Genomic DNA, 21,680 nt, shown 5'->3' with positions numbered 1-21,680 from the left:
CGGAACACTAGTAAAAAGTGTGCGTGATTATTATTGTCAATGTGATACTGTGACTGACGGACTATCCTTGGGCCGACGACTTTCGGTACGAGATCCCGACAGATTGACCCCCCCCTGTTTAAAAACTGACCAAACAAGCCTTCCTGGTTGACCTCTGCAGTGGGAGTTAGGGGATCCCATTGTACGTTGAGCCCGTTTTAGCACCTTCCTTGCGTACGTGGTAGAGGCTGGGAGGTCTACGCGCGCTACAAGAAGGGAAGTCCTCCAAACCAGCCCGAGACGCGGGGCCTTTGGGCCAACCGATGGTTATACGCTCTGCCCATTGACCTCGCGGTCCCGAGGTATTGGCCTTTGTAGGATCAGGCGCGACTAGGTCTGACTTCTCGCCCCCCCCCCTCCTTGCACTCGGGCCCCTGGTTCACGCCGGGTATTTGTGGGCTTTGCTGTTCCTGCGTGCGGGAACAGCAGAGCAGCCGAGAGTCGGACCTCGGTTGATCTCCGCCGGCGTTTCTGCAGTAATAAATGTTACCGATTGTTGAACCGCACTCTGGGCTCGGACTGATATCATTTCATCCGCGCTAACAAGACCATAAGGAATAGGTGTAGGAGTAGGCTGTTTGGTCCCTTAAGCCTGCTCCACCATTCAATAGGATCATGGCTGATCCATCATCCCTTCTGTCCACTTTCCAGCCTTTTCTCCATAACTCTTGATTCACCTACTGATTGAGAATCTATCTCAGCCTTAAAACTCTCTCAGCATCGACTATACCCCCACTGCTCTTTCTGGATAGATATTCCAAAGACTCACAACCCTCTGAGCAAAGAAACTCACCTTTACTGCCCTTTTTTCTAAGACTATGTCATCTGATCCTAGACTCTCCCATCAGGGAAAATATCCTCTCAGCATTTACCCTGTTGAGTTCCTTCTGTTTCTCCTTTCAAATAAAGCATTCCCAACATCTTCAATCTATCTTCACAAATGAAATTTCTCATCTTGGAGAATTCCTTCGGCATTCTCTTTAATGTGTTCACATCTTTCCCAAAGTGTAACACCCATAACTGTAGTCCAGACGTTAGTGATGTCTAACTAGTGTTCACTAGTTCTTTATTGCTCATATCACACATATCTGTATTAAATTCTCGCAGCTGAACTAAATTGCAAGAGGAAGACCTACTAGCCTGTGTTTACCTTCAAAGAGCTTGAGCAAAGTCCTTGAAGTTAGCAAAAAATAATTTAGCATTTGCAATAGCACTCTCTGCATATTCTGAATCTTGAAGCAATTACAGGAAGCATCCAAAATAAGTAGAATTGAGGTCATATCTTCATATCTATGGTGATTGTGTGCGCGTGTGCGTGTGCGCGCGTGTGTGAATGCTAAGCTCTTTATCAAACTGAAATTTAGTGCACATCATGGCTGAAACATATATACCCACTGTAGAACTCTAAAAGATCCTGTTTGCTCACAAATAAATGGAACTCAATTTTCCTTCAAAGTTCTCTTTCCTCCACAGAGAATTAAAACTTCTATTAAAATGAGAAATAACAAGATGAAGAAAGGAAGAAGGAAAAAAAGAAACAGGATGAAATAAAACATGCTTATGATTTTAGGAAATCTCAAAGCATTTTCCACCAAATGAAGTACTTTTGAGGTAAAGTGTAAATATTTAAGAAATACAGTACGAACTCACAAACCACAATGAAATATAGGCCAGAAAATCTGTTTTAGTACAGGTAGTTGAGGAATAACTCCATGCTCAGACAGAACTTAGTTTAACATTTCATTCTAAAGATAGCATTGGCATTAGTGCTGAACTGAAATGTCAACCTAGTTTTTAGGTTATATTTCTAGAGTGAGACATGAATGCTCAATCTTCAAGTAAAGAGGCTACTGTCCTACCAACTGAAACACAACTGACACAGTAGGATTAAGATTAAAATTATGGTTGAATTATGGCAGTAAGGAAAGCCTTATTCTGTTTTTGCCTGTGCTATACTTAACTGTGTTCAATTCATTCCGTATGTACCAAGATGAGAAAGTATTCAGTTCTGCTATAGTACCACGCCTTTTAAAATCGTTATCATTTCTGTCCAAATACACAATTTTCAGTTGCAAATTATACTCAAAAAGGCAAGAGATTCTACTAAAACAAAATACCTGTTCTGTTCTGTTCTTTGTTGAGTTCAGTGTTCCCAGGATAGGCAGAAGGTCTACTCTCTTGTATTACTTGTTTGCTGAAACAGAAAAGTAAAAGTATTTGGAAAAAAAGGATTAAAATTTAAACCTATTGAGAATAAAAACAAAGATTGCCATTCAATTTGAGACAGTTCTATAATACAGAATTCATAGTTTATGCTTTATTGAATATTGCGTGACCAATCACAATTGGACTTTTGGTTATAGGAACAATGAAGCATAAGACAATTTGGATATTGTGCCAGTCAAAATAAATATAGTTTGGACTTTTGTCCAAAAAGAACAAAGTTAATTTGACAATTTCTGTAGATAGTGAATATATCAGAAACATTCAAATGAATGTCAAATTTTAGACATGTTCCAAGGGGATACCCACTACAAATATGACTGAAAAGTGTCTGCTAATATTTTACTCAGTACTTCTGGGACTCATTCAGTCCCAATTACAAGTAAGCATCGCTCCTGTCTGACTTTGTAAAGGATAACTCCCCCTAACCAACTTTGCGTACAAGTCCTCTATGTGAGGCATCGGGTATTTATCTGGCTGCGAGAAACTGTTTACCATTTGCTTGAAATACCCACAAAGACAAACAGAGCCATCAGGATTCACAATTGGTACAAATGGTGCTGCCCATCCTGCAAACTGCACTGGTTTGCTGATTCTTTCACTCTCCAGCCTCCTGACTTTCGTCTCTATTTTTGGCCACAAGGCAAATGGCACTGGGCGGGCCTTGTATAAGGTCAGAATTGCATCCTAGTCAACATGTAAAGTGGTTTTAGTCCCCTTGATAGTACAATGTCCTTCTTGAAAAGCACCTGGGTATTTTACTAGGACTTCACTGAGGCAGCCATTTTCCAACTGAAAAATGTGAGGCAATCAAGGTGAATTTTTCTCAACCAATTCCGCCCCAATAGGCTTGAGCCCAAGCCTTTTACTACCATCAATGGTAACTGCACAAGTGTTTCACATGGGAGACCAGAACCAAAGTTGTACCCCTAATTTGCAACGGTTCCCCAGTGCATGTTCTCAGTCTAGCTGAGATCTTGCGCAAGTTTAAAGGTTGGAGTCCTGAGCGAATCTTGTTAAAGACAGATTTTACAACCACAGATACAACTGCGCCCGTATAGACCTCCATGGGAACTGGGTGACCATCTCACCAGACATTAATTTTAATTAGCTTTGATTTGGGTGTCACTAAGCAATTTAATTGTTCCAGCCCACATTCAGGATGAACTTTCCTGGATGTGCACTCTCCTATCTACCAGCCTATGAGTTTTCCTACACAAATCAGGCCTTGTAGGATTTCTTTGTTGTCTTGAGTCTGCATACCAGCAGCAACTACAATGGCTTGCCAGCCCAGATCCTGAAGAACTGTTTAGTCACTTGGCTGAGACTTGGCTTTGTTGTGAGCTTCTGCTGTGGATCGGCCTAGAGTCCCTCTGTTCTGGACATGCCTGCATGAGGCTCTGCATTTGCCTACAATGATGTGGTGTTCCCCAAGCTAAGTTGGACAGGTGAGGGTGCCCAGTTCCATTGGGATGCCCAGTAGTTCTCATGCTCCACTTGCCGCATTTTCTAATGACAAGGCCAGCTGTAGTGTCTGTTTGAAGTCAGTTGGCCTTCAACTCAGATGCTGTTGCATGGTGATGTCATTAATCGCATGTACCAAATGGTGTCTCTGCATCTCATTCAGGGTTAATCCAAAATTATATGTCTCTGCCAGTCATTGTAACCTCGTCAAAAATCCTAATACGGATTCCCCTAGTTCTTTAACAGCCGAGCAAAATCAATAGGATCTCAGGATTTGAGGAGGATTGGGGTCAAAATATTCCTTAACCAACTCCATCAACTCTTGGAAGGTTTCAGTGTCTAGTGCCTTTGGGAAAGTTAAGCCCCTTGTAAATGCTGCAGGTCCACATGCAGTCAGAAGGATTACTTGTCGCTTTTCATCTGCCCCAATGCCATTTGCATGGAAAACATATCGTATTCTTTTGACATACTGGGCCTAATCTTCGACAGCAGGATCAAATGAGTCAAACTGCCCAAATAGAGGCATGATGCCAGAAATGCTTACCCCAACTTCAAGATGACAATTGCAAGTGAATGTTCTTCAGGCACTTCCTGTTTTCTTCCATCCCCACTGAAATAACTGCATAGAGACTGATGTCCCATCACCAAGTCACCTTTTATTTACTAGTGCAGAGTACATTGACTATAGTCAGTCAGCTTGGAGTCAATCTTTACCTGAGGTTATTCTAATCTTTTGTTTTTTTTTCTCTGTAGCACAGCCAGTACAGAGTCAGTCTCCTAAACTGAGGAGATTCTAAATCTCCTGGGTTTCTTTTCCTCCCTGAACTGAGGAGACTCTACATATCCTGGTTATAAGCTTTTTCTCCCTAAACTGAGGAGACTCTAAATCTCCTGGTTATATTGGTCAGCCAAGGCTGCTTGGTTGGCCCTGGTTCCTGATGAAGGGCTTTTGCCCGAAGCGTCGATTTTCCTGCTCCTCAGATGCTGCCTGACCTGCTGTGATTTTCCAGCACCACTCAAATCTTGACTCTGATCTCCAGCATCTGCAGTCCTCACTTTCTCCCAAGTTAACAATCCCAATCAAGAACCTCATAGTTAATGAGGTCAACCTGGTTCTAATCATTACACTAAGATTGCTTATAATTTGGTCAACTTCTCCTTAGGAACTCTTTAGTCCTGGAACAATCTCACATTGACTCCAGCGCAACTTCCTCATTGTGATTTTATTAAAACTATATAAAATGAAGATATTTATTTAACAGGCTTCCATATGTCTGTAAATTGAAGTGAATGAGCTCATACAAGTATAAGCTTTGGACAGGATCTTCCAAAAGTGGTAAAGATTCAACAAGAGAAACCCAGAACCTATGAAAGTTAGAAAGTCTACCAGATCTTCCAGTCAAAAAGTGGCCAATCCAGAACATAGCAATGCCTGTATAACATTCCTCAGATCCCCAGGAAGTAAGATTACTTATGGGAAAAGTAAGTGCTGTTGGGTGGGGGAGAGAGTACAGTTCTCAGGTTCAAAGTTGCAGGAACAGAGGAAGTTAAAGTATTCTAGTGGCTTTCAGCACCAACAACCTGCAGTAAACACAGTCCCTTGATTGTGCACAGATTGACGGACCTCTGCCTCTAAAATAACAAAGGAACAGCATCAAGCATATTTAAAAATGAGGTGTCAAATTGGTGAAGCTACAAATCAAGACTACTCTCATACTACACATCTCAAGCAGCAGGACACAGAGATAAGTGATTCCACAACCAATGGATCAGATCTAAACTCTGCAATCCTGCCACATCCAAAATCATGGTGGTACAATTAAACAACTAATTGTCATTGAGGAAAGTGTCATTGAGGAGGAGACTCAACATATATCAGTGCAAATGATAAGGATGAATACCATAAGACAATAACATATAGGAGCAGAATTATGGGCCATTTAGCCCATCAAGTCTGTTTTGTCTTTCAATGATGGCCAATATGTTTCTCAACCCAATTCTCCTGCCTTCCTTCCCTATTTCTTGATCTCTTTACTAATCAAGAATCTACCTATCTCTGTCATAAATATACTCAGTGACTTGGCCTCTACAACCCTCTACAGCAATGAGTTCCACAGATTAACTACCCTTTGGCTGAAGAAATGCCTCCTCATCTCAGTTCTAAAGGGTCGTCCCTTCAGTCGGAGTCTGTGCCCTTAGATCCTAGTCACTCCTAGGAGTGGAAACATCTTCTCCAAGTTCATTGTATCCAGGTCTCTCAGTATTTTATAAATTTCAATTAGATGCCCCCCATCCTTCCAAATGCCATAGAGTACAGACTCAGAGCCTTTAACCTCTCCTCATAATGACAAGCCCTTCATCCCTGGAATCATTCTTGTAAACCTCCTCTGGATCCCCTTAATTGCCAGCACATCCTTCCTTAGATACGGGGCCAAAACTGTTCGCAATATTCCAAATGCGGTCTGACCAGAAGCATTCAATAACTGCTTATTACCTGCCTCCAACTCTTGAGCCATAATTGCCAAGTGGATGATCCATCTCGGCCTCCTCCACTGGTCCCAGCATCAAAGATGCTAGTCTTCAGGCACTTCAACTTACTCTAGCTGATATCGAAACACTGGATGCTGCAAAGGCTTTGAACCCTGACCAATTTCTGGCAACAGTACTGAGGACCTGTGCAGAACCTGTTGCAGCCTTAGCCAAGCTGCTCCAGTGCAGATACAATAGTCTACCCAAAAGTACAGAAAATCGCCCAGGTACATCCTGCACATGTTATGACACGGTGGTGAACCTCTCTGTTAATTAAACCAAACACCCAGAAAAGCTCACTCACCTCGTAATCTGTTAAAATAGGAGTGCCACAGAATTCTCCAAACCACTATTTAAAATAAAACATTATCAATTTATTCATTAACTCTAAAAGTGAACAATAAACAATAACTATTCATAACTCTAAGCTCCCCTTCCTCCTAACTGCTTATTACCTACCTCCAACTCTATAACAATATGCTGTTCCAATAGGACACTTATTAAAATTACATCAACTTAATTTAAAAACTACACAACGGCTGTCATCTTCGGTGTCTGTCTTCTTCCATGTGAAGATCACCCTGGGTAGTCTTCTTTTTACTGCGAATATGTTTCATATGAAAAGGTACCTTTGATAGGGAGTGTTTCCTAATTTCTTGAATCTGTGTTAATGGCAGTTGTTCTGTCTGCAATTTTCAAAATGCCTGCACTTTTATAACCCCAACATCAGATCGTCTCATTGGTTCGATGTTGGCAAAACAAAAAAAAAAATCAAACTTGATTGGGTTTTAGTATCCTGTGGCATAATTTAAACTGATAGGTCAATTTCGAATTGTTTCAAAACAGCTACTAACTCAGGTATCCATTTCACAGCCAAATATTACGTTTTCAATTTTCCAGTACACTCTGAGACTGCTATCTAGTCATATCACAGGTGCTTGTAAGCTCTCAATGCAGAATAGCATTCACTGTCTCTTAAAGGTACAGTACACACCTTCAACTTCATAACAAATACATTAAGGAAGAGAAATCAAACTAATCCAATTGCCATCCCATCAGTCTACTATCAATCATCAGTAAAGTGATGGAAAGTGTCATCAACAGTACTATCAAGCAGCACCTGCTCACTGATGCCCAGTTTGGGTTCCACTCGGGCCATTCAGCTCCAACTTCATTATAGCCTTAATCAAACATGGAATCAACAAAAGAGCTGAATTCCAGAGATGAGCTGAGATATCAAGGGCATATTTGACTAAATGTGCCATCAAGTAACCCCAACAAAACAGGCACCAATGGGAATCAGAGGGGAAATGCTCTCTCAGAGTCATACCTGATACAAAGGAAGATGGCAGTGGTTATTTGAGGTCAGTCATCTCAGCTCCATAACACCTCTGCTATAGTTCCTGACGGTAGCATCCTTGGCCCAACCATCTCAGTTGCTTAATCAAAGACCTCCCTCATTATAAAGACAGAAGTGGGTGGGGATGTTCACCAATGATTGCAAAATGTTCAGCACTAATCACGCCCTCAGATATTAAAGCAGTCTGTTCCAATGCAGCAAGATCTCACAATATCCAAGCTGTGCTGGAAGGTGGCAAGTAACATTCATGCTACCAAATACTAGTCAATGTCCATCTCCAATGAAAGACAACATAACCACTGTCTTTTGGCATTCAGTGGTGTGACCATCACCAAGTCCCCCACTCTCAACATCCTAGGGGGTTACCACTGACTGAAAACGGTACTGAACTAGACATATAAATAATGCACTCCATTCCCTGCAGTGCCCATCTCTCCCTGAACAACTCCAGGGTGTTGGTGGGCACCGCGTGCTCCTTCTCCAGAGAAACCCGAGTTATAATGTATCCGCGGAAGAGTGGTAGGCAGTCAGCCCTAACGACCCCCTCCACGGCCAGCTGCCTGGACCTGTTTACGGCCAGTTTGGCCAGGCACAGGAGCAGACCAATCTCCTGGTTATGTGATATTTGATTGGCCCAGGTTGATCACCCCAACTAATAACCTCATAGTTAACGAGGTCCACCTGGTTCCAATCACTACAAATATTCCATTGGCACAACATCAGATTGGCCTCTGTGACAAATTAACCTGTGCGGGCAGGTTGTTTTTTCTTTCATTCATGAAATGTGGGCATGGTTGGGTAGACCAGCAACTTTTCTTCATTCCTAGTTGGCCCTGATAAGGTGATGGTGAACTGGCTGCTGGGTGTAAATCTTGGAATGTCCCCCTTAATGGCATTGTGGGTCTACTCACAGCACATAGACTGCAGCAGATCAAGAAGCCAGTTCACCATCACCTTCTCAGGGCCAACTAGGAATGAAGAATAATTGCTGGCCTACCCAACAATGCCCACATTTCATGAATGAAAGTAAAAAAACCTCTTCGCACAGGTTAATTTGTCACAGAGGCCAATCTGATGTTGTGCCAATGGAATATCTGTAGTGATTGGAAGCAGGTGAACCTCATTAACTATGAGGTTATTAGTTGGGGTGATCAACCTGGGCCAATCAGAGATCATATAACCAGGAGATTGGTCTGCTCCTGGCCAAATTGGCCATAAACAGGTCCAGGCAGTGGGCCGTGGAAGGGGTCGTTAGGGCCGACTACCTGCCCCTCTTTCGCAGTTACATTATAGCCCGGGTATCTCTGGAGAAGGAGCCACACGGTGCCCACCAACACCCTAGAGTTGTTCAGGGAGAGATGGGCACCGCAGGGAGTAGAGTGCATTATTTCCCCCTCCAACTCTATTTTGATTTCATCCCTGCCCTCCCCCTCACTGTTTGATCATGCAGCATTGCCCTTTGATGTGAAGAGCACTGCTTGTCACTGGCCATTCAGGTGTTTCCTTTCTTTCTGGTGGTGGAAATTTGAATAAAGATTCGTGCACCTTGTGTCCTTCACTGTCTCACATCTGCACACACACAACATGGATTCTGAGTAAAAATAAGCACAAAAAAGACAAAAAAAAAATAAAAGAAAAGAAAAAGAACAACTCTGTCAGACATCCTGTTCACTCTGAGAGTTAGCTCTTGAGGGAGCTGGGTAAAAACAATGACTGCAGATGCTGGAAACCAGATTCTGGATTAGTGGTGCTGGAAGAGCACAGCAATTTAGGCAGCATCGAGGAGCATCAGCAAAATCAACGTTTCGGGCAAAAGCCCTTCATCAGGAATAAAGGCAGAGAGCCTGAAGCATGGAGAGATAAGCTAGAGGAGGGTGGGGGTGGGGAGAGAGTAGCATAGAGTACAATAGGTCAGTGGGGAAGGAGATGAAGGTGATAGGTCAGGGAGGAGAGGGTGGAGTGGATAGGTGGAAAAGGAGCTGGGCAGGTCGGACAAGTCCGGACAGGTCAGGGATCGAGTTGCTGGAGGTTAGAAGCTAGGATGAGGTGGGGGAAGGGGAAATGAGGAAACTGTTAAAATCCACATTGATGCCCTGGGGTTGAAGTGTTCCGAGGCAGAAGATGAGGCGTTCTTCCTCCAGGCATCTGGTGGTGAGGGAGCGGCGGTGAAGGAGGCCCAGCACCTCCATATCCTCGGCAGAGTGGGAGGGGGAGTTGAAATGTTGAGCCACGGGGCGATTTGGTGGATTGGTGCGGGTGTCCCACCCACCCATTGTACTCTATGCTACTCTCTCCCCACCCCCACCCTCCTCTAGCTTATCTCTCCACGCTTCAGGCTCTCTGCCTTTATTCCTGATGAAGGGCTTTTGCCCGAAACGTCGATTTTGCCTGTCCTCGGATGCTGCCTGAATTGCTGTGCTCTGCTAACTCAGAAGGACAATGGAACAGATTCAGGAAAACATAAATGGACCGATATCAAAGAACTAGTTTGAAGTAAAAAAGGCAGAGAAGGAAAGAAATAACAGCAATGACGTTACAAGTTCCTCTCTCCCTGTCTGTCTCCAGCTCAGGAACCAGTGTCCAATGAAAAAGCAACTTGGAAAAACAGCCATTCATTGAGATCTCAAGGACGTCTGCAAACTCTGTCACTGTTGAGGAAACAAGACAACAGCAAAACAATTGTGGTGTCAAGTTTCACTCTCATAATTCAAGAACTTTAAAATGCTATTTATTTTACCTTCCTGTCTGTAATAGACACCGTAACCCTTTTAAACATATTATCTGTGTTTTTGTGTGCGTATCACATAATGTTTTTACTATTTTGATTGGAGGGATTGTGAGTAATAGATTTCATTTTCCTTTCACCAAGAAACCTTGCATTTTCGGCTAGTTCATTTTAAACTGATTAGAACATAGAACAGTACAGCAGAGGAACAGGCTCTTTAGTCCACCATTGCTGTGCTGACCATGATGCCATTCTAAACTAATCCCATCTGCCAGGACATGGCCTATATCCCTTTATACCCCGTTTGTTCATGGGTTTGTCTAAATGGCTCCTAAACATTGCTATCATATTTGCTTCTACCATCTCTCCTGATAGTGCGTTCCAAGCATCTACCACCTTCTGTGCAAAATTTTCGCCACACATATCTCCTTTAAACTTTCACCTTTTTACCTTAAAGTTATGCCCCCTAGGATTTGACATTGCCACCCGGGGTAAAATACTCAAACTATCTACTCGATCCATGCCCATCATAATTTTTGTATACTATCAGTTCATCCATGAGCCCCAATGCTCCAGCAAAAACAATGCAAGCTTGTCTAATCTCTCCTTCTAGCTAAGTCATTCTAATCAAAGCAACACCCTGGTAACCTACTTTTGCATTATCTACAAAGTTTCCACATCTTTCCTTTAGGGTAATGACAAAAAATGCATGTAATACTCTAAATGTGGTTTACCTAAAGTCTTATGCAGCTGTGACATGTTGTGCCAACTTTCACATTCATTACCCTAACTGGTGAAGGCAGGCATGCCATATGCCTTCTTTGCCACCTTATCTACTTGTGTTGCCACTTTCAGGATGCTATGGACATTGCACGCCAAGATTCCTCAATATATCAAATGCTCCTCATGGTCCTGCATCATCCCAACTTGTTCAGATTAAACTCCATCTGCCATTTCTCTGTCCAACTTTCCAACTGATTTATATCCTGCTGGATCCTTTGATAACCTTCCTCAATATCCAGAACTTGACCAAACTTTGTGCCAACTGCAAACTTACTAATCAGGCCACCTACATCTACATCAAAATCATTTATATGTTCCAGGCAACAAAGGTCTCAGCACAGGATCCTTGGGTACACCTTGGTCACAGATCTCTGGTCAGAAAAACACCCTTGCACAACTACCCTCCATCTTCTATGAGCAAATAAATTTTGTATCCAACTTACTGTGGATCCCATGTGACTTAATCTTCAGGGCCGGCCTACCATGAAGGACCTTGTTAAATGCAATTGTCAAATGTCAAATGTCTTAGTAATTGCATTTTAATTTAAGCATGATAGCTCAAAAAGAAATAAGATAACTTGTTATGATCAAATAAAAGTGGGTTAATAGAAGGGAACTGATCATGTCTCCTCATCTGATCATAATAATACGTTATGCAGTTTTTCTCTTTGTTAAGCTGTAGAAAACAAAAAGCATACCAAACCTTCTCATGAAGTTATGTTATGATAATGGTCGCGAATAAACTGCATAGTACTGTTGTAATTACAGTTGACAATTACAGATATTATTTTAGCACTGGGATTCTATTGTTCTTTGTTCATGGATTGTGTGTGTTGCTAACATGTATAAAACATTCTGAACCAGGCTTGACAAGGAGGAACCTTCTCACGTTGTTGTGGTCTATGTGGTAGGTAAGCCCTCAGTGTTATTAGGGAGAGAGATCCAGGGTTTTGATTTTACAACAGTGAGATTTTGCAACAGTTTCAACACAAAATCATAAGTCGCTCAGAGGGGAATATGCAAAAGATGGTGTTCTCATAAACCTGCTGTGCTTTTTAATCTTGGTAGCAGAAGTTTCAAGCCTGCATCACTCCGAAAGCTAGTATGCTTCCAATTAAACCTGTTGGACTATAACCTGGTGTTGTGTGATTTTTAACTTTGTCCACCCCAGTCCAACACCGGCATCTCCAAATCATTGTAAACGGTGCACATTGTTGGCATAGTGCATACAATGTGAAGACACTTGCTGAAGAATTTTATAGTAATGGGGAAGGTAGTTAATGCAGCAAATTTGGTAAATTACAGTGAGAAATCTTGTTAGGCCATGTCGCATAACTCCCTCCAGAAAACTCAAAACAACTTAACCTTAGTCAAAAAATGTAAGGTTCAGCTCATAATCTGTAATGACAGACCCTGACCAGTGAAAAGTTTCCCCTCAATCTCAATTTGATGAAGGCTTTTTGATGATACACAGGGTCAAGAGTTGAAAGCAATCTTTCTCACTTGAGCTCATGTTTTCAGCATTTTGACCAGGGCTGCAATAAAATCAAGAACTGAGTTGTCTCGAAAGAGTCCAGATGAACGTGAGTTAGTCAGATAGGAAAAGCCAGTAAAATCTTGTCTGCTCATTTCCAAATATTAATGGTGTTTCTCCTCTAGGCTGCAATGTAACTGTTGCAATGTTACATGTTGTTGGATGTATGCTGTAGATGTATTAAATAGCTTGCCTCGGACTGTCGCTAATTTTGGAGTACAAGTCTTCAGTATTGTTGCCAGAAACTTGTCGGGGCTCAGAGCCTTTGTTGTATCTTGTGTTTTCAGGCATTTTGTATGTCGTGAAATGAATTCAGTTGTCTAAAGGTTAGCTGTGAAACTTAGGGTAAGACTGATTGAATTGTGCTGTCAGTTCTTCTGGTTGAATTTGATAACAAATGCTTCAGCTTTGGCATTTACACTGATGTTCTGTGCTCCCCCAAATTGATAATCACCCTCATCTCCTCCCCCACTCACCCATTGTACTCTATGCTACTCTCTCCCCACCCCCACCCCCCCCTAGCTTATCTCTCCACGCTTCAGGCTCTCTGCCTTTATTCCTGATGAAGGGCTTTTGCCCGAAACGTTGATTTTGCTGAAGCTCCTCGGTGCTGCCTGAATTGCTGTGCTCTTCCAGCACCACTAATCCAGAATCTTGAGGGAGCTGGACCAGTGTAAAAAAAAAAGAAAAAATAATAACCAGAAGATTGGTCTGCTCCTGCGCCTGGCCAAACTGGCCATGAACAGGAAGCAGGCCGTGAAGGGGGTCGTTGGGGCTGACTGCCTGCCCGCCCCTCTTCCGCGGTTAAGTTAGAACCTGGGTGTCTCTGGAGAGGGTGCACGCAGTGTCCACCGACACCCTTGAGCTGTTCAGAGAGAGTGGGCACCGCAGGGAGTGGAGTTGAGTGTATTATTTCCCCCTCCAGCTCTATTTTGATTTAATCACTGCCCTCCCCTTCACTGTTTGATCACGCAGCATTGCCCTTTAATGTGAAGAGCACTGCTTCGCATTGGCCACTTGGGTGTTTCCTTTCTTCCTGGTGGCAGAAATTGAATAAAGATTTGTACACCTTGTATCTTTCACTGTGTCTCACACCTGCACATACACAGCATGGATGGTGGGGAAAAATAAGCTTTACCGCAGTTAGGCAGTAGTGTGGGGGTAAAAGAAAAAATAATAAACAAGAGCGTTACAAGAAAAAGAAGAACCAGGAGATTGGTCTGCTCCTGGGCCTGGCCAAGCTGGTCATAAACAGGTCCAGGCAGCAGGTTATGGAGGGGGTTGTTATGGCCGATTGCCTGACCCTCTTCCGCGGCTACGTCCAAGTCCAGGTGTCCCTGGAGAAGGAGCATACATGTACCAACTTCCTCAAGCTGTTCAGCGAGAGGTGGGCACCGCAGGGAGTAGAGTGCTTTATTTCCCTCTCCAACTCTATTTTGATTTAATCCCTGTCCTCCCCTTCACTTTTTTGATCATACAGCATTGCCCTTTGATGAGAAGGGCACTGCTCGTCACTGGCCACTCGGGTGTTCCCTTTCTTCCTGGTGGTGGAAATTGATTAATGATTTGTGCACTGTTGTCTTTCCACTGTGTCTCACACCTGCACAACTCATCATGGGTGCTGGAGAAAATTAGGTGGCAGTGTGGGGTAAAAAAAATTTAAGAAGTAAAAAAGAAAAAGAAAAATAACCAGGAGGTTGGTCTGCTCCTGGGCTTGGGCTAAACTGGCCATTAACAGATCCAGGCAGCGGGCCATGGAGGGGTCGTTATAGCTGATTGCCTGCATCTCTCCCGCGGTTATGTCAGAACCCGGGTGTCCCCAGAGAAGGAGCATGTGGCGTCCACCAACACCTTTGAGATTTTCAGGGAAAGGTGGGCATCGCAGGGAGTGGAACATATTATTTCTCCCTCCAACTCTATTTTGATTTAATCTCTGCCCTCCCTTCACTGTTTGATCACGCAGAATTGCTGTCTGAGAAGGGCACTACTTGTCACTGGCCACTCAGGTGTTTCCTTTCTTCCTGGTGGTGGAATACAAATAAAGATTTACACACGTTTTTCACTGTGTCTGACACCTGCACACATGCAACATGGGTGCTGGGGGAAAAATAAGCACTAACGCTGTCAGGCGGTAATGTGGGAATAAGAAAGAAAATAAACAAAAGAAAGAAAAAAATATATAACCAGGAAATGAGGAAAAATAAGCACTACCACTCTTAGATGGTCATGTGGGGGTCAAGTAGGAAAAAAATAACCAGGAGATAGAAGGGCATTGTTTATCACTGGCCACTCAGGTGTTTCCTTTCTTCCTGGTGGTGGAATATCAATAAAGACTTATACACCTGTTGTTCTTCACTGTGTCTGACACCTGCACACACACGACATGGGTGCTGGGGAAAAATAAGCACTACCACAGTTAGGCAGTAGTGTGGGGTAAAAGGGAAAATCATATATAACCAGGAGATTTAGAAGAAAAAAAATTACCAGGAGATAAAAAGGCATAGCTTGTCACTGGTCACTCTGGTGTTTCCTTTCTTCCTGGTGGAGGAAATTGAATAAAGATTTGTACATCCATTGTCTTTCACCGTGTCTCACACTTGCACACACACACAAGAGTGCTGGGGAAGATATAACCAGGAGATATAGAATAAAAACAAAACATGAGATTTAGTGTCCTCAGCTTAGGGAACTCTCTCTGTAATAGCTGGGCCACAGTTGGTGTGCTACTGTAAACCTGGGACAATCAGGAAAACCCTGGCCAACCAATATAATCAGGAGATGACTCTGTGCTAGCTGGTGCTACAGACAGTGTTCCTTCTGTTGTTGGTTTCTGCTTTTCTTTTGGAGGAGGAGAGTTTTCTCGTTCTTTTCCCTTGTTTAGGGAAGGCATTTGTTCTTTTGGTTTTTTTTATTGTTTTTCGCTGTGTTTGTTTGTTTTTCAGGAGATTTAGAGTCTCCTCAGTTTAGGGGACTGACTCTGTGCTGGCTGGGCCACAATCAATGTGTTACTGCTGCGTTTGGTTTCTTTTTTTTTAAGAGGAAACCTGATTCCTGAACTGGCAGAATTATATAGCCAGTTTGTTAACTGGTATTCCTTTTTTAGATTAGATTAGATCAGAACAGTGTGAAAATAGGCCCTTCGGCCCAACAAGTCCATACCGACCCTCCAAAGAGGAACCCACTCAGATCCATTCCCTACATTTACCCCTGACAAATCCACCTAACACTATGGGCAATTTAGCATGGCCAATTCACCTAACCTGCGCATCTTTGGACTGTGGGAGGAAACCGGAGCACCCAGAGGAAACCCACGCAGACACGGGGAGAATGTGCAAACTCCACACAGACAGTTGCCCGAGGCGGGAATTGAACCCTGGTCTCTGGTGCTGTGAGGCAGCAGTGCTAACCACGGAGGCACTGTGCTGCCCACATATGTTAGGCCTACGATTCCAGGGATCATCCATGTGAATTTCTGCTGGACACGCTCCCGTGCCAGAATGTCCTTCCTGAGATGTACAGCCAAGCATTGGACACAGAATTCAAAATGGGGCCTACCTAGAGCTTTTATATTCCAACCCTCTTGAGATAAATGACAACATTACATTCGCTTTCTTAATCACGGACTCAACCTGCAAGTTAACCTTTTGAGAATCCTGGATTAGCACTCCCAGATCCCTTTGTACTTTGGCTTTATGAATTTTCTCTCCATTTAGAAAATAGCCCATGCCTGTATTCTTCACGTTGAATTTCATCAGCCATTTCCTGGACCACTCTCCTAAACTGCCTAAATCTTTCTGCAGCCTCGCCACCTCCTCAGTACTACCTACCTGTCTGCCTAACTTCATATTATCAGCAAACTTCGCCAGAATGCGACAGTCCCTTCATCCAGATCATTAATATATAAAGTGAACAACTGAACCCTGCAGGATACCACTTATCACAGCTGCCATTTCGAAAAAGAACCTCTTATCTCAATTCTCTGCCTTCTGTCAAGACAGCTAATCCTCAATCCATGCCAGTAACTCACCTCATGTAGTATTCATCCTTGCTCAATTTTCTATACCTTTGCCACACACAATTATAATGTCCTCCTCTACAACCTTCCTCTGTTGACTGACGCATTGTCACTACCACTTCTTGGCTCTAACACACCAATTAACACATAGCCAGAGTTTGTCCAGCAAAATCTTCTCTTCAATTCTGAACCAGAGTCGCCAAAGACCCAATCTTGGTCCACTCCCTTTTCCTCATCACACAATGCCCCTTTGTGACATCAGAAGACATGGAGCCAGCTTTAAAAAGTGCACAGAACACAGCTCCTGCCTGCTCACTCCACCACTGCTACTACACAGTCAAGATGACTTATCTGATATCCAGTTTTGGATGAACCAAATATTTTCCTCAGGATAAGTGCTATCAAATTATCAGCCAAAGTCACAACGTCAAGAAAGAGATTTGTCTATTAATTTCATTCCTTTCCTTAGCAACCTGATTCAAATTCAAGTTGAACCAGGCAAGTCCATAACTTTGACATCCTATTGAAATCCCAAATCATAATTTGATCCCATATTCTCCACAATGCGTAGATAAGCTACTTACACAGTGTCATGTGCCTTCACATCTTGACCAATCTCCTGATAAAAAAAATTCGTCATTCCTTTGTCAATAAAGATTTAACTACTCCAGTGGTTTCCAGACCATGTTGATGAACCTCTGGTTCATCCTCTCTTTAAAGTCATCCTTCAAACCCACACCTGAAATTTATGATTGTCCTGTCCCTCACTAATCCCTGTGAGGTATTTTACCAACTACGATATCAAAATACATAGGTGCTATATAAATTCAAGCTGTTGGTGAGTTTGAAAGTGTAGTACAGAATGCAAAGATAACTTTGACCAAGAAGATAATTATGTTAGATTGTATCAGTATTTGGCTAATTTATCATTACTGTCAAATGTCCATATTATGCAGGAACCTAAAATGTGATCTCTCAGAACTTTCTCCCTCTATAGGTTTATTGATTACTTTTAGTCTAAGTCCTTCAGTTATAACATACATTTCATTAACACTAATTTGCAATAACACGATTAATGAATTGAGGACACTGCTTCTAAAATACAAAGTTTTAAAGTGTGTATTGGTTATAATGCGATTTGTCCCCATTACTTTAAATGGTGCTGCTAATACATGATTTTCATATACCACACGTTATAGTAGAACTGACTGTACCTTGAATATACCTAAAACATGACCCTGAATATACGAGGGAAATCCTTCCTTGGGCTATAAGCTTTGCTCAGAAGTAAAAGTGCGAAGATAGCAAAGTAACTAAAGAACCTTTACCAAAAATTAATCCAACAAAGGCGACACAGAATTGGGTTAATACCAACTATACCCAGTACTGCAGCACCCCGTCATTAATTCACTTGTATCCACCTAAATTGCATGCTTTGAATGGAGTCAACAAACTTTGCAACCACCACATTAAAAAAAATGAAAAATGACTGACTAACTGATTAAGCAAATGTAGGGAAATAATTCTGATGTTACTGGCAAATACGTTTCTGTAGCAACCTACTAATGGTATAAGTAAGTTGATATGCTAAAAAATTAGGCAAAGGAGAAAAGGTAAGAGATCAGAAACTTGGTGGGACAGACAAATGATAAACAAAAATATTTGAAGGAGATATCTGACTAATAGTCATGTGTAAAATCTTCCATTTGTTTCCTATCGAGAATGTAAATTCCTTTGCAATAGGGCGACTTGTAGAAAATTCCTTGAAATGCATAACAGGTCTCTCAGCATCTCTTTTAGTGAGGACAGATTTCTGACTGTGTGGATTAGCTAGTTTAATGTGTTTCAGGTGTAACTCAATTCTCATTAGGGAACTGTTATTTCACTGGCTGGTTACAGCCTGTGTTACTCTTTTCTTTTTTACTTTGCGAAAAGGACTATGCTGACTTAGTGACAGGGCTCAGCCCTTGCACTCTGGTTTTCTTTATTTTGAATGTGTTTTCACTTTTTTGTTGTTTGGACTGAGCCCTTGTGAGAAAATACATCTTTCCAGATGAGCTGGCCCTAAATGGGTAGGCCTGGCCCTTTGTGGGTGACTAGGCCTCTAAAAAAACTGAACACCTATGTGTGTGCTGGGAGGTGAGCAATTGCATCCTGAAGTGGATTCTGCATTGTGGAGTGGACCAAACCCCTGTGAGTTAACTGCAGCTTCACAATGTACTGTGTTTCTGCGAGTGTGTCTGGTTCTTTGAATGGACCAGGCCTCTATGGAGACTGAACACCCGTGTGTGTGCTGGGATGTGAGCATTTGCTACATCCTGGTGTTCGGTTGTGGACTCTGACTTTGTATTGGAAACTGTATTGAGGATTTTCTGAATTCTGTTACTGTATGTGGGTTTTGCAATTAATTGTGTTTGAGTGCAGGCCAGAGTAGGCTAGTCAGTATGTGGAGGGGCCGGGAGCTGGAGGGTCAATGACCGGCCTGGGGGAAAGCGGGCTGGGGGTCTGATAGTATGCACTGTGGCTGGGGGCTAGGCAGCTGACAACATGCTCGTAGAAAAGCTAGTCAATGGAGGGGCATCCAGTATGCAGGCTGGTTGGGGGCCAGAGGGTTAATGACCAGCCTGGAGGAAAGTGGGCTGGGAGGAGCCTGTCAGTACGCAGGGCAGGCGGGCCAGGCAACTGCTAGCGTCCTCAAAGGAAATAGGACGGGCCGGTCAGTACACGGGGAGGCTGAGCCAGGTGGCTGACAGCAGCCTATAGGAAGGCCAACTGGGGGAGAACCCATCAGTACACAGGGAGGCTGAGAGCCGGACAGCCGATGGCTGGTCTATAGGAACACTGGCCAGGAGAAAGGGTCAGTCAGTACGTGGGGTGGCTGGGTGCTGGAAAGCCAACAGCCCGACTGTAGGATAACAGGTTGGGGTGGTTTGGTTAGTACGCGGGGTGACCAGGAGCCAGTAGCCAACTTCTGTCCTAGAGGAAAGTGTGCTGGAGTAGGGCGGCAAAGACCAGAAGGCCAACAACCAGCTCGTAGGAAAGTGGCCCAGAGTAATCCAGTCAGTATGTGGGTCATCTGGGAGCTGGGTGGTCGACAACTAGCCTGGAAGAAAGCAGACCTGGGGAGCCTGAGACCAGAAGACAGATGACTGTCCTAGCCAAGGACTGTCTGATCAGTATGTGGTGTGGACAGGTGTCTTTTTTTTAATAGCTATATTGGGACTGTGTTCCATGCGCTGTTTCTGATTTGATTGCACTGTCTTGCCTATGTTTGTTACTGTTGTCTTTGTGATGAATGAAATTGGGATTTGAGGTTAGTCCCCATCTCCCTGAAAACTGGTTGAATGGCGAGATTTGGCTTTGCTGCCCTTTACCCTGTATATAGTGGTATTTTTGTGAACTGCTGTTTTCTGTTTATTGTTAACTGTATTTTGTACTGTTTAATAAAATTTTAAAAAATACAACCAGGAGAGGGGCACACTGTTTGCTGGGTTACCTGGGGTGTCTGTGTTCTATGCATCATCTTATTGTTCATTTGATTGGACTGTATTGTGTGAGTTTGTGTTACTATTTCCTTTTTAATACGATAAGTTGGGATTTAAGATTTGTTCTCATTTCCCTGCTAATTGGTTGTACAGTGGGGTTGGGGTTTGGCCTTGCTGCCCCTTAGAACATAGAACAATACAGCACAGAACAGGCCCTTCGGCCCACGATGTTGTGCCAAACATTTGTCCTAGCTTAAGCACCTATCCATGTACCTATCCAATTGCTGCTTAAAGGTCACCAATGATTCTGACTCTACCCAGGGAGTAGTGGGGGCATGGAATGCGCTGCCTGTGGGAGTGGTAAAGAACCTACCCCTGACATCCCCCCTATACCTTCCACCCTTCACCTTAAATTTTTGTCCCCTTGTAACACTCTGTTGTACCCGGGGAAAAAGTCTCTGACTGTCTACTCTATCTATTCCCCTGATCATCTTATAAACCTCTATCAAGTCACCCCTCATCCTTCGCTGTTCCAATGAGAAAAGACCTAGCGCACTCAACCTATCCTCGTACGACCTATTCTCCATTCCAGGCAACATCCTGGTAAATCTCCTCTGCACCCTCTCCAAAGCTTCCACATCTTTCCTAAAATAAGGCGACCAGATCTGCACACAGAACTCCAAATGTGGCCTTGAGGAGAAAGTGAGGTCTGCAGATGCTGGAGATCAAAGTTGAAACTTTATTGCTGGAACAGCACAGCAGGTCAGGCAGCATCCAGGGAACAGGAGATTCGACGTTTCGGGCACAGGCCCTTCTTCAGGAATGAGCAGAGAGTGTTCAGCAGGAGAAGATAAAAGGTAGGGAGGAGGGACTTGGAGGAGGGGAGTTGGAAATGTGATAGGTGGAAAGAGGTCAAGGTGAGGGTGATAGGTCGGAGTAGGATGGAGGCGGAGAGGTCAAGAAGAAGACTGCAGGTCAGGAAGGCGGTGCCGGGCGGGAAGGATCCGGCTGAGACAAGGTGGGCACCTTCCCTTGCAACCGCAGGAGGTGCAACACTTGCGCCCACACCTACTCCACCGAGGATATGCAGGTCATTGGACTCATCCACCGCCAAACCACAACAACCCGACGGTCGGAGGAGGAGCGTCTTATCTTCCGACTGGGAACCCTCCAACCACAGGGGATGAACTTGGACTTCACCAGTTTCTTCATCCCCCCTCCCCCCACCCTGTCTCAGCCGGATCCTTCCAGCCCAGCACCGCCTTCCTGACCTGCAGTCGTCTTCTTGACCTCTCCGCCTCCATCCTACTCCAACCTATCACCCTCACCTTGACCTCTTTCCACCTATCACATTTCCAACGCCCCTCCTCCAAGTCCCTCCTCCCTACCTTTTATCTTCTCCTGCTGAACACTCTCTGCTCATTCCTGAAGAAGGGCCTGTGCCCGAAACGTCGAATCTCCTGTACCCAGGATGCTGCCTGACCTGCTGTGCTGTTCCAGCAATAAAGTTTCAACTTTGATAT

General features: G+C 43.6%; 1 protein-coding gene across 2 annotated transcripts in view; it reads right to left on the bottom strand.

Moving 5' to 3' along the window:
• The window catches only part of armc2 (armadillo repeat containing 2), a 247,514-nt gene that overhangs the window by 159,961 nt on the left and 65,873 nt on the right, over positions 1-21,680 (bottom strand). For both annotated transcript variants that reach the window (XM_043687091.1, XM_043687090.1), the window contains exon 6: positions 2,157-2,233. In XM_043687091.1, coding sequence (XP_043543026.1) covers positions 2,157-2,233 — 77 coding nt within the window. The remainder of the gene's footprint in view (positions 1-2,156; positions 2,234-21,680) is intronic.

Source organism: Chiloscyllium plagiosum, chromosome 3, assembly GCF_004010195.1.
Source record: "Chiloscyllium plagiosum isolate BGI_BamShark_2017 chromosome 3, ASM401019v2, whole genome shotgun sequence".
Taxonomy (NCBI): Eukaryota; Metazoa; Chordata; class Chondrichthyes; order Orectolobiformes; family Hemiscylliidae; genus Chiloscyllium; species Chiloscyllium plagiosum.
This window is presented reverse-complemented; position numbering and strand designations above follow the sequence as displayed.